Source organism: Podarcis bocagei, assembly GCF_964188305.1.
Source record: "Podarcis bocagei genome assembly, chromosome: 3".
Lineage (NCBI taxonomy): Eukaryota > Metazoa > Chordata > Lepidosauria > Squamata > Lacertidae > Podarcis > Podarcis bocagei.
In genome coordinates, this window is record NC_138127.1 from 85601492 (window position 1) to 85615885 (window position 14394).

Consider the following 14394-nt stretch of genomic DNA (forward strand, 5'->3'; position numbering starts at 1 on the left):
ATCTTGTAATAAGGCTTGTATAAGGATGCACTGCGAAATCAATAAGAAACAAAACTGGAAAGATTATACTATACTGAACAACTATTAACATTATTTATGTTTGCAAAAGTTCCTGAATGGTTTTCTTTTAACAAATTATATTTTGTGTGCCATACTCTTCATGCAACACAGGAGGGAAAATTCATTTGGTAAATCTTTAAATCAATCAAGACTTAAATCATCCAGTTCAGCATCGCATTACAGTTACAAATTTAAGTGGTGAAACATGAAAGGCACTGAATAACAATTTCAAGACAACAGCTGGGAATTTTTAAGGAGGTTCTTAAGAATTTTGAGACTGGGAACATTGCACATATTTCATATGATGCACTTGTATCCATTCATGCAAAAACTGGATCTTAAACTTATCGGCATTCAAAAATATTGTGAAGAAAACAGTGATAAATATGCACTTTCTCAATCAGCTCACTCTAAATAAATAAAGGAAACATGAATCTTTTTTCACAGACTCACCTCATCCAGAAATCTTAACTGAATCTGGCACTTAACTAGGAATTCATGAGCTCTGACAACACTTGCAACAGATAGAGATTCCATCCTCAGATATGAATACTAGAAGTTCTAGGTGCTTATTTAAACTGTACTAATTTTTAATCATGATGCCAACCTCACCCTCAAGGAAAGCTTCAGTATCACACAGAATCCCTGAAATTTACCAGTAGTTGAAACAGAAAGTGGTGAAACAATTTATTGCAAGAACTTTAAAACTAGCAGACTCTAGTCATACTTTCCTTTGTGCTTCAAATCTCATAATGCATGAAGCTGCCTTTCCAAGATTTATATTATGATTAACACATTGCTGAAGTTAAATAAATTGACAGATGTCATAGAAGTTTATTTCCCTTATTTATTATCAAAGATTACCCAAGTCCTTATTCCCAGCTGTTTTAATCCTTAGATTTTTGTCACCTTTGAATTTTCAAAGGTTTGTAATACAAGGTTCATATAAAGACCAACTGATTTAATGACAAAGAAATTTTAGTAAAGTTATCAGCTGTAGTCCTGCAGTCTGCTACCTAAACAAAAATACCACTGGTATCAGTGAGACTTGCCAGAAACTGCATACAGTGGTGCCTCGCAAGACGAAAAGAATCCGTTCTGTGATTCTCTTCGTCTAGCGGTTTTTTCGTCTTGCGAAGCAAGCCCACTGACGGATTAGCGGATTAGCGCTATTAGCGGCTTTTAGCAGCTTATCGGATCAGCTGATAAGCGGCTTAGCTGCTTAGAAAAGGGGAGGAGGGGGAAAAACCCGCAGGAACTTGCAAGACATTTTCGTCTTGCGAAGCAAGCCCATAGGAGATTCGTTTTGTGAAGCACCTCCAAAACGGAAAACTCTTTCGTCTAGCGAGTTTTCCGTCTTGCGAGGCATTCGTCTTGCGGGGCACCACTGTACAGGATTTCAACCATGCTCTACTACTGGGGGAAATAGGATGACTTTAGTTGTGTCCTGGTGCTTCTGTTCATGCAGTGAAACTTTTTTTTAAAAAAACTCGACCTCCATACTGTGAAAATTCCTCTCCGTTTCAAAGCATGGAGGGCTGCTATTTGAGAAACACACGTCTAAAGCTCCCTTAGGCACATTGAATTAGTTGTGCAGCTCTTTAGATCCTGTGTTTTCAACCTGTCTAAATAGGCCTGTGAGGGATCCGTAAAACAAAAAATGATCGCTGCATGACATAAAGTGGAGATTATTCCTGAGGTGGACTCAAAGACAATTTGATCAATGCCAAAAATATTGAGACCTGATTTGACAGATCCAAGGAAACGACACGCAAGAGGATCCTGCATGGTAAATTGGCACTCTCACAATAGTTCAAGAGAGCAGAAAGTTTTTTGAGAGAGGCTTCCCTTCCCATGGTGTACACACACATTTTTCTTTTCTCTCACTGCTGCCACCGGTGAAACAAGTCTGTAAGCTCCTGAAACAACACAAAAAGGTGTTTGCCAGGGATGAATTGTGATGGGTTTATGCACACTATTAGCAGTGATTCATCATTCGAACAACTTCCGCTCTTGGGAGCGAATAGGGAGTTACAACCCCCAGCCTAAAGCAGGCACCACAGAGGAGCTGTTTGTGTATCTGATAAGCAGTCAACATGCAGGAGTGCTCTTGCATGTTGTTCTTCAAAATTAAACTCCGTTAAGGAAATGTTAAGTTCCTAAGGGGGTGGGGAAGCAATGTTCCAATTACTGTGTGCCAAAATTCTAATTTTTGTGTTCCACTAGTTAACTACTCCCCCAGCTCTCTAAATCTGCTTCTCGACAAGTCATATATAACACAGCATAGCACCTCTAAGAAAACAAACACAATCAAGAGAACTTTGCAATAGTAGATGATTTACACAAAATACCTATTAGTTAAATGGAAAACTGAGATGTGAACCAAAACAATCCTGAAAGCGTCAAAATAAGGACTTGGGATTGCTCTTTCTTCTGCGTCCAGTGCATGTCACCTGAACTCAGTGGTGTCAACTGAAGATGCGAAAGTAAATTCTGCTCCACGGCGTTTTGTGCATCTGTAAAAGTGGAATGTTGAATTGTAACTTCTGCAACACTTTCTCTTGGTTGCACCTGCGGGGCAGCCTCGTGGAATCCTGACATTACGTGGAGCCGCAACTACTCATTAAGATTCTAACAACGAGTGCCACCTACATACTTGCTGTCCTTTGGATTCCTTCATCTCAGTCCAGTGATTTAGTTCCTCTTCGCCAGAACTGTTCAAACCTAAAGAAATCCAGCCTATCATTTCCTTTCGTTTCATGCTACGTTTATTGTACACAGACAATATGAGTGTAACATCAGAAAGCTGAAACAGTGCCACCTGGAAAATAAAGGTCTCTTTGTAGACTGGATTCGGTTGCCCTCTTCGGATAGATGTCTTGCATTTGGACATCTCTTGGCCCATAGAATTCAGCAACGTCAGCTTAACAAACGTATCTACAAAATAAACAATGTCATGCATAAGATGCTTTAGACAAAGGATTTCTCCTACGAAAATACACCAGACTATCTTTAAGGTTATGGCGTATACCATGTTGGATTTTGAGTAGTTGACTAAACTTAAGCCATGTTTAAAAAAGAAAGTAAACATTGAAGTTCAACTTTTACTTAATTGCATTATCCTTACATAACAAGTTTACTTAAAGGTATACCTCATAATCCTTCTATCCATTCACCCCCTGCTCACTTGCATAAAGCAGACATGTGTAGCATTAACACTCAGCAAGCTACAACTGGCCACAACACTGTAAAGCATTTCAGAGTTTTCAGATAATGTAAACAGGTGGATAAAAAGAGAAATGAAATAAACAAATAATTTACAAGTAAAAATATGTGTATGAGGTGGAGTGCAGTGATGACATCATGGGTGCTCAGAATGAAATGTTTACTGGGGGAAAATTCTCTGCATGGATGTGGTTCAAGGGTTGTCAGTTTTTTCTTTCATTTGTGAATATTTAAAATGCCAAAAAACAAAATGCATTGACAAGCTGATGTTTACTCATCTGAGTAATGCTCTCTCTTCATGTCTAATTTTTAATATTCAATGTGTTGTTTTGTTACATTATTTGGGCACAGTTGCTTTATAGTGCTTTTAAGAAGTACTAGGCTATAACAATAGCTCAGATAGTCAGGCCACAATCCAAAATCCTATCTGCACAGGGGGATATATTCCAATGTTGATAGACGAGAACAGGAAAGCCTCTATCTGTGCACCAGAGCTACTGAATCGTGGACATGAATTCATTAATACAACATTTGACACCAAAAACTATCAGTTTCATTATAGTGTTTTCCACTTTGTCTGGGAAAATACACTCATGGCCACTGAATGCAGGATGCTGCATCCATATCTGTATTTCATGGTATTTAGAAACAAGACAGTTTTTGTGTCTTCTTTTTTGGCTTACTCATTAAATTCAACTTCACATTTTAATTTTCAGATCTTTGAAATACCATCATCCAGTCAGAGATTTGGTCTATCTCCATTATAAGAGTAGAATAGTTAATTAAGGTAAATTGTCAGAAACCAACATGGTGGCGAGTGGTGGAGAGCTTTGCTGCTGGCAACTTTCTTTTGCATGAAAAAGACAACATCCAATTAGTCTCTACAGGAACTCACCTCGTATTATATAAACCTGTCCACCTATCAAGTGTTTTAGACAACAGAACAGTCCGTCTGACAACAGGGGGTGGAAAGCAGTAAAAGAAATAATGACCAGATGTCAATAGTTGGGTGAGAGAGGATCAAAGGTTAAAGTTTAAGAGGAAACACTATTCACCAGAGTGGAAGAAAATGAAACCTTAACAAATCTGTTTAGAGAGAGGGACCAAACAAAAGGATTGGCAGGTACAATTGAATGAAATGAATTCTGCAAGGTCATTGTGTAATCTTTAACAGGGAAAAAAATTACACTGTTTCAAGTAATGGGATATTTTAGTACTAATTTCTATTGTGTTTCTAACACAGAACATACAGATTCATGCAAAAGATTACGCTACAAAACTACAGAAATCATAGTGTCACCTTTACCGGACCATCCTCTTTTTCATGCAAACTCCAGCTTTTTGAGTAAGGGTCAGTTCAATGACCTCAAACTAGTGGAGCCTCATTTGAGGTCAATGGGATTACAAAAGGGTAAGCAGTCACTGAATTGAATCCTGTATATATTACAAACAATAAGGTGAAAGCTAATTGGATTAAACATTAGTTTGATCAATACACTGGTTGTTGGGTGTTTTGTTTTTTATTAAAAAAAACAACAACCACAACACTATTCTGTACATTTAATGCTACTTTACACCAACATTCATCTGAGATAAATTATTACACCAAGTGCAAAATCATGTGATCATAGACCATCTAAAGCTTAATGGCTGCTTCAATGCACCCATAAAGTTCTCCTGTAAGAATAGGCTTTCTACTCAAACTACAGTGTCAGGGAAGCCTGAGTGAAAAACATAGTGGAGATTAGTGCCTAGATCTGTTCCCAACACTGCAATGAACAGATAGAAAAATTTGGTGTGTGGATCACAACACCTGCATGTGCAAGGAGATTCTGGATCAGGGCACCAGATTCCTAAACTCATGACAGTAATATGGGTCCATTTCAAACAAAATGGAAGAAGATACAGTGGTACCTCGGGTTAAGAACTTAATTCGATCTAGAGGTTTTTTCTTAACCTGAAACTGTTCTTAACCTGAGGTACCACTTTAGCTAATGGGGCCTCCTGCTGCCGCCACCACACGATTTCTGTTCTCATCCTGAAGCAAAGTTCTTAACCTGAGGTACTATCTCTGGGTTAGCGGAGTCTGTAACCTGAAGCGTCTGTAACCTGAAGTGTCTGTTAAAAAGGGTTTTTTCAAAAAATGATGCTTGCAGCAACCCAAACGGATAGATAGAAGTGTATACAATTATGAATGGCATGGAAGAAGTGGATAGAGAAAAGTTTTTCTCCCTCTCTCATAACACTAGAACTCAAGGACATTAAGCCGAATGCTGGAAGATGCAGGACAGATAAAAGAAAGTATTTCTTCACACAGCACATAGTTAAACTACGGAACTCACTCCCCCAGCAGCAGAGATAGCCACCAACCTAAGGTAAAGATAAAGGGACCCCTGACCATTAGGTCCAGTCGTGGCTGACTCTGGGGTTGTGGCGCTCATCTCGCTTTATTGGCCAAGGGAGCCAGTGTACAGCTTCCGGGTCATGTGGCCAGCATGACTAAGCTGCTTCTGGCGAAACCAGAGCAGCACACGGAGACACCGTTTGCCTTCCCGCCAGAGCAGTACCTATTTATCTACTTGCACTGCGTGCTTTCAAACTGCTAGGTTGGCAGGAGCAGGGAACGAGCAACGGGAGCTCACCCCGTTGCAGGGATTCGAACCGCCGACCTTCTGATCGGCAAGCCCTAGGCTCTGTGGTTTAACCCACAGCGCCAACCTAGATAGCTTTAAAAGAGGATTAGACAAATTCATGCAGGAGAGGGCAATTGATGGCTATCAGCCACAACGACCATCTCCATGGCAGTAATACTTCTGAGTACCAGTTGCTGGAAACAGCAGGAGGGGAAATTGCTGTTGCACTCAGGTCCTGCTCGCAGGCTTCCAACAGACATCTGGCTGGCCACTGTGTGAACAGGATGCTGGACTAGATGGGCTATTGGCCTGATCCAGCAGGCTCTTCTTATGTTCTTACGACTTAACATCTTGGTAGCAATGGTTGTTGAATATCGTACCTAGTTTGTCTTTTCTCCTCCCTAGGTTCTGACTACCACTGTGGTTTTCTACCGCTTACTTTTTTCTTTACTGATTTATATATGCGTGGCTCCCAAGGGCTAAATTTGGGTGCTAGCACAATGTACATCTGATTCCTGGGCCCGCTTGCACATTCTGGTCCCGACAAGTGAACAAAAGGAACTCAAATATGCCCAGTTCAAACACATTCCTAGCTCCATCTGAGGCTATGGGGTGGAGCAGTCTAGTGGGGGCAGGAAAGGAAGAATTCACAGTGGAAGAACAGAGCCTTGACAGTCTTGTGATGACTAGGCTGGTAGGTGGATGCCAGGCCACTGCAGGGAAAATATGTGGAAGTTCCAAGACATCCTTTTCATCTATTGTTGGGGGCATGCCAGGGGCATGGGAGAGCTTTAGATCGTGTGGATCCAATGTTTCTTTCATTCTTCCCTGACATGCCCCCTTTCCCTTACCAACACAGCAGAAGCACTGGATGCAGAAGAGACTTCCAGTTACAGAAGTTCCCTCTGGGGTAGATCTCCTCTGTCTGCAGATCTCCCTCTCTACCCATGGAGTGAGAGGTCTGCAATTTCTTAGGATTGCACCCATATTTGCCCAGTTTATCCATAAGGGCAAGCCAAACCATGGCTCAGTGTGATTGTTCAAGTGCACGGGTACGCACAGTAGAAATCACAGCCACTTTGCTCCTTCCTGGTCTTGCTACTGCTGTCCAACCCAATGCTACCCCATGGTTTGGCTTAGCATTATGTCTGAACTCAGGTTTGTTGTTTGAGTACCGCATACAAACAAGAAGCAGGAAGCCAAGAACAAACCGCATGACTGTCTTCCTATCTATCTCTAGAGTATGCAACATTTCTTCATATCTGGTATCAGGAATAAATATAATATAAATCATATTATACTATGAGAATATAAAATCTAAATTATACATGTCGGTATCAGTTAAACTCTCACACACTGATAAACTCTTACAAGAGGATCCTTAACCGCAGTAGCATCAACACATTTACATAAACATTCATTGGCACACACTTTTAAAATACATTATAACTTTTTATATTGGCTCTGTGATGTGAGGCATTAATAGTTTAGCAATTAATCATTATGATAAAGGCAATTTATTAGTCAGCCAGTCATGAAAAATTAAAAGGATCTTGTCAAATCACAACTAATATTTTGAATTTTAGATTTCTGCCATTTCCCCAATGACTGGAAATATAAAACATGAAACAGATTAGCTGATGATTGCAGTATTTCAGTTTGACTGGATAAAGCTAAATGATAGGATTGAAGTCCCCACCAGTGAAATCCCCCCAAGTGCAGAAGTATTAGGATAAAAAAAAATATTCCACTCACTGGGTGGTCTGTTTGCTGCCAGGTTTTTGAAGTGGCTGCCTTTTATCACTTCTGCTGCTAGTCTTCCAGTTGTGGCATTATAAAGCAGTCCAATGAGGATTTCTGGAGCTGAGCCATGTGCCAGAGACTGACAGGAGGAGGTACTTTCACTGCAGGACATTTCTGACATGCTCATTTGGGAGTCGCAGCCCTAGAAGCAAAAGCAAAGCATTTGCAAGCATTTTATGCAGCCAAGATACTGAAGAACCCATTCCCAGTATTTATATCTCCCTAGATTTTGACTCTAACTTGATCTTAACAGCACATGACAGCTTAATGAAAATAAAAAACGGGGGTGTGGATCTGAAAGAACAATACATATAAGAGTGAAATATAACCCTCCTCAAAATATAAAGAAGGCCACCTTCTATGCCAACAGAACCAGTATCACAAATAGGAATAACAAGTTCTCAAAGTGCTGGAAAATGCTCAGTTTTGCACTTGGAACAGAGTCAGGAGGGAAAATCCATGCACAGAAAGGTTTTCACTACCCTCTTGGTCTAAGAATGAATTCCCATGCTCAACGCCTGCAGAGAGACACACGGTGTCCCTGCACCTATCATACAACATTAAACCAAGGACCAGCCCCGATCACTTTCTACCAGAGAGATCAATTCCAGGAACCTGTTTCCTCTATCTTTCTATAACAGCTGTAGGAGAATGCAGCAAGGCAAGATTCCAGGGGCCCCCAATGTTCAGAGCAAAGCCGAGGCAAAATATCAAGCTGTGAAATTCGATGCTCAATTCCCCCACCCCAGAAAACAATTAAATCTCATCACATACATTTAAGCCAGGATTACATTACCATCCCAGCCCAAAGAACCGGAATTACCTTGCCTTAAGTCAGAAACGCAGTATGATAAATCTGGTTGCTGGAAATCAAAGGTATGCTTCTGCAGATTTCCCATAACTGCAGGCAAGGGTCTATCACCGACACTCAGTGTGGTGCAAAGCCAAGTGCAACCTTCTACAAATCAGTTGGGTGCAACAAAGCAATTCAAATGACTCGGCAAGATACCGGCAAATGTTCTCCAATAACCCCACATTGTGTAAACGAAAGATCGCCGCAAGCACAAATCTAACACTCAAGGAAGCAAGAACAGACACAAATGTAACATTATGTTTTTGAAATGTGTATGTATGTGTATTGCATCTGACCTGAAGAGACAACTCTCCACCAGGGACCTGCCTTTTCAAAACCCTGGTTCGTGTTCTTATAAATTAGGAATCTTTTCCAGAAAGCAGTTGCAAGCATGTGTTTGCTGCTAAGAAGCACATTCTACTTTAAACAGGTGCCCTGTATTTGCCTTTGTTTGGGACAGTAAATTATGTAGTGGACAGTAAACAATGTAGCCAGGGTGTAAGATATCAGATGTCGGTCCATCTTTGCTATGTGGTAGGCATTTGTAGGCACCTCTTCTGGCAGCAACCATATCCCATGCATGAAAACTAGGAAATCTGAGACCTCCCTTCCCACTTGGATTTCTCTCCTAACAGACACCTCTGCTTTTGAGGAAAGTTCACTAAGCAACTCTCTTTCAATCAATAGTAAGGGCCCTGGAGACCTGCAGCTCCTGGTAAGCTGGACCTCTGACAAGAAGGGTAAGGTAGTTATAGCCTGACCTCCATCTCCTTGTGCCTTCTCTTGGCTACCAAAAAACACACATGTGCCCCATGTAAGTATACTTTCTTATTTCTCACTTCATTCCAGATGCCACTTTTGTCTTCTACACTCTGTCACCTCTACTTCAGGTGCAACTGGGTATCAGAGGATGTGTGAAGCAGATGTCCTCTTCCAGGGTTAATACCAAGATAAGGGTAACTACCCAAGATAGCAAGAATCTATTTGGACCAGATTGTTCAAGGATCTTTTCCACTTTTTAGAAATGTCAGCATGGGGCTTCTTGGTGACTCAGGATATCCTTTTTCAACACTGGTGCAAGGCTTTAATGGGGTGGAGAAGTGCTACAATGAGGTGTCTTCCTGCCTTTTCAGGAATCAGGTATCAAGAAATGTGCCTCAAGCTAAGATTATCTTATATGCAACTACAATCTCTGGCATATACTTAGAACATCTCCATTTTTTTTTCAGTGGAAGAAGTATGCATGCACAATATGTTAAAGAATCTACTAGCCATTCTTTCTTGGTAGGGGTTATATTATCTTTCCACCTATGACCTAACAAAGTCTGGGCATCTGTAGTCACATATATAAATAGTCTCTTCCGGTTATTTGGAATCTTTGCACCTAGGATTCCTAAAAGAAAAGCTTCTGGCTTCTTAGAAAAGGTTATCTTGAACAGGAATGTTCCTGTTTTGGCACTGAAAGGGTAACTTACTTTATTTCTACAATTCTACATGCTTCCCCAGGTTGACTCATGGTTAGAGACAGAAAAGCAAGCTGCTAAGTTAAGATTAAAGGTCTCCTGTCCCATACTGGAGCAAGAGCCAGGTACCGAGTCAAACTACGAGTGAAGCCCATTCCCCCCGTCCCTGGGGGGAATTTGCAAGGGTGATTTAGCCTCTGTCATTCTTGTTTTTCATTTGCTGGTGATCCCCCGCAGTTGTGGGGGCTGCTTCCATTAAGGCAGGGGGGACCATATTTGTAATCAGAATATTTGTGATGATTATTATTTTAATCACAGTATAGCTTCTATTTAAGATGAGGGTGTGAGATCTAGTTTGAATAAAATTTAGAGCCAAGCTCTTTTATTGATTTATGAAAAATCTTGCCGGCTACATATGCCATTCTAGTGGTACAGTAAAAAATGATAAAATAGACTGTTGTTTTATTAAGGGCACAATCCAAACTCCTGGAGGGTACAACTGGACATCATGGCAATCAGAGCAGAAGGTGGGTGGCACGAAATTACCATTCTGGACCAGCTCCAGGATAACACAGCAGAGAGACCTGGATTGGGCCTGTCAATGGACTGGCTTAGGATCAGTGGTTCCTTTGCCAACCCAAAACTCTCCACTCCTCGCCCCTGAAAAGCCTTGTTTGGGAGGCACACACAAGCTGTAGCTGATACTGACACTGCCAGTGGTAGCTTCCACACGTTCAGTCACATGCAGTTGGAAGCCCCGTCCGAATTCACTCCAGTGCAGAGGATTGATCTGCTCATCTACAATCCTATATCCACTTATCTAGGAGAAAGCCACACAGAACTCATTGATTCTTAATTCTGCATGGACCATGGGTAGGTAAACTAAGGCCCGGGGGCCAGATCCGGCCCAATTGCCTTCTCAATCCGGCCTGCGGATGGTCCAGGAATCAGCGTGTTTTTACATGAGTAGAATGTGTGCTTTTATTTAAAATGCATCTCTGGGTTATTTGTGGGGCCTGCCTGGTGTTTTTACATGAGTAGAATGTGTGCTTTTATTTAAAATGCATCTCTGGGTTATTTGTGGGGCATAGGAATTCATTCATTCCCCCCCCCCCATATAGTTCAGCCCCTCACAAGGTCTGCTGAAAAAGTTTGCTGACCCCTGGCATAGACTCTATAGAATTGCATGAAGCACCTAATCAGAGTTTTAGAAGAATTGGTTAAAAGACAACTTCTCAAAGGCCTTTGCTTCTAATTTGTTTTTTTCAATCTCAAGAGGGCAAACTGGTAGATGCACTATTAAAAATCTCCTTCTGTCTTGGGCAAAAACACTGATTAAAGTAAAATCAAATGAAAAACATAATTCCTTCACTGGGTATAATCAAGAGACTCAAATCTTTAAAAATTATTACATACAGCTGTGATTTATTACTACAGAGTCTATAAAGTTATATCAAATTTCCTTCTGCAAATCATAAATAATATGTGAAATATATGCATAGGCAAATTATTCTGAGAACAAAAGTATCACACTATTCACAGATCAGCTTTGTTCCCAAACTTAAGCTACTGTGAATAATATACTCTCAAAATGAAATGACAAAACAGAATTTATATGTTTCGGCAAATCAGTGTTCCAACTTCCTCAACAGACATTTGGCAAGGTAAGAATGGCACCCTTGTGCCACTTTTCTCATTTGATGCACAATGCAGTGTCTTTATAAGTTTTCTAATAAAAATTATGCAGTACATCTTAGTGGGTAAAAATGAGAAGATAGATTATTTAATTTGTTTGGAATGTGCTCTGACAAAGCATTAAAATTATTGCCTAGATACCCTTTTTATAGTCTACATTAGGGTCTAATAGTGTCATATGCAAGGCATCTTTCACTGACAAACATACTTCACAGCTATGTAAGAATGTAGCCATAAAAACTTTTCAAACATTTGATTAAAGGGTAAGCAGGCACATATCAGTCTATTTCTGGTTTATGCCTCTTTCAAGCAATGTTTTTTCATAAATCCATTTCATCGTGTTTCTGCATCAATCTACAAGATTTTAAAAAACTCACAAAAGTCAAATTTAAATAAATACTTTTTGAACATATTTTATCTCTAAATATGCATTTATAAATGTATTTCACCTCAGATACTTTACATATTGTGGAGTGAAAAACTGCAGCAGAAAATTCAGAGGAGTGCTAAATCTAAAGAATAACTAGGTTCCAATCTGCATAATAGCTTGGGAGGTGTGTGTGGGTCAGCTCAGTTTCTATCAGAATTGACAAAGAGCAACTTCCTCAGGCATCCCCGATAAAGGGATCCCAAGCCAAAAATCACAACCTAACATAGAGTTAACCACACATAAGGTCAGTAGTAGCATGACACTGGCATCACTGCTGCTTACTTGGACAGGGGTGGGAACAGGCCACAGTCCCACCAATGCAACCATGTAGCCCTGACCTCACTGTTGCCCTGCCTTGTCCAGGTAAGCCGCAGAAATGCCAGTCACAGGAGGCCACAACACACACTGCTACTGATTAAGCCCACTAAAATCCATGGTCTTAAATGTTAATTCATGGCTGTGAGTACTCTGAAAGAACAGCCCATTAGCAAAATAATGGCAGCCACCTCATGATTTTTTTTGCAAGCTTTATAGAAAATCCCCCAGAGAATATTGCATGTGTGTGTGTGTGTGTGTGTGTGTGTGTGTAGATCCACTATTCTTTGAGGAATCAATTCTATAAAGAAAGCATATGACCTGTAAAGGTAAAGGGACTCCTGACCATTAGGTCTGTTGTTGTTTAGTCGTTTAGTTGTGTCCGACTCTTTGTGACCCCATGGACCAGAGCACGCCAGGCCCTCCTGTCTTCCACTGCCTCCCGCAGTTTGGTCAGGCTCATGTTCGTAGCTTCAAGAACACTGTCCAACCACCTCGCCCGTCATCCCCTTCTTCTTGTGCCCTCCATCTTTCCCAACATCAGGGTCTTTTCCAGGGAGTCTTCTCTTCTCATGAGGTGGCCAAAGTATTGGAGCCTCAACTTCACGATCTGTCCTTCCAGTGAGCACTCAGGGCTGATTTCCTTAAGAATGGATAGGTTTGATCTTCTTGCAGTCCATGGGACTCTCAAGAGTCTCCTCCAGCACCATAATTCAAAAGCATCAATTCTTCGGCAATCAGCCTTCTTGATGGTCCAGCTCTCACTTCCATACATCACTACTGGGAAAACCATGGCTTTAACTATACGGACCTTTGTTGGCAAGGTGATGTCTCTGCTAGACCATTAGGTCTAGTTGTGGCCAACTCTGGGGTTGCGGTGCTCATCTCGCTTTATTGGCCGAGGGAGCTGGCGTACAGCTTCCAGGTCATGTGGCCAGCATGACTAAGCCGCTTTTGGCGAACCAGAGCAGCACACGGAAACGCCATTTACCTTCCCGCCGGAACGGTACCTATTTATCTACTTGCACTTTGACGTGCTTTCGAACTGCTAGGTTGGCAGGAGCTGGGACCGAGCAACGGGAGCTCACCTGGGAGCAGGGATTCGAACCGCGACCTTCTGATCAGTAAGTCCTAGGCTCTGTGGTTTAACCCACAGCGCCACCCACGTCCCTATATGACCTGTAAGCGATAGATAGCTCCATTGTCCTTAAAGTCTTTTGACGGTTTCTTGAATATAGCATAGGATGCTCCCCTGTCTCATTGCAAATTCAGTTGGGAAGGATTTGGTTTAGTGCTGCCTTCAGCTGATGCAAGGTGATTCAAGCCATTTGGCAGAATCCTACCATGCTTCTCACAAGGTGATACAATAAACACATATCTGAGGAACCTGGAGGAAACTGTGTAGTAAATGCAGGGAAAACTAACTGGAGCTTAGGAAGCTGAATCATTCTGTTTCTTCTTTTTTCACCCCTCTGTCCCCCTACCCATGTTTATTTCTAGTACCACCAGCTTTCAAACCTAGACTTGAGCAACAGTTGTTCATTGTGGATCTGTTCAGACAAGCCACTTACATTATTTCAAAGAGCTCACACATTCCAACTTAGTAATACTCATCTTGTATTACACAAATGAGAGCCATGTTGTTTACGTTACATTGTAGGATAAAATGATGTGCCCACATTGAGCTGGATTAATTACCTCAGATTTAACGTTTCCTGAAAGCACCCCCTCAGATGATAATTATTACAGAAACAACTATCAGAGATCTCATATTTCTTTCTGTCTTGGTCTCCAATGGAGTAAACCTTCCAGTATTTCTGATAGCATCCTGTTACAAAGGAATCTTGGCTGGCATGCAACAGCAAAAGCAATACAGTTCAAAGCACAATTAATAGCATCAATCTTTTTTAAATATAT

At 41.1% G+C, this 14394-nt stretch overlaps 1 protein-coding gene across 5 annotated transcripts in view; it reads right to left on the bottom strand.

Annotated features, from left to right (window-relative positions):
- Nucleotides 1–1547: 1547 nt before the first annotated feature.
- Nucleotides 1548–14394, bottom strand: part of SYT14 (synaptotagmin 14) — an 84553-nt gene continuing 71706 nt past the window's right edge. For 3 of the 5 annotated variants that reach the window (XM_081186007.1, XM_081186003.1, XM_081186004.1), the window contains 2 exons: nt 7674–7863; nt 1548–2997 (listed from right to left, as the gene is read on the bottom strand). In XM_081186007.1, coding sequence (XP_081042133.1) covers nt 2684–2997; nt 7674–7863 — 504 coding nt within the window. In that variant the 3' untranslated portion in view covers nt 1548–2683. Of the gene's footprint in view, nt 2998–4180; nt 4238–7673; nt 7864–14394 lie in introns of all 5 variants that reach the window. The other 2 variants (XM_081186005.1, XM_081186006.1) reach the window with 1 other exon arrangement.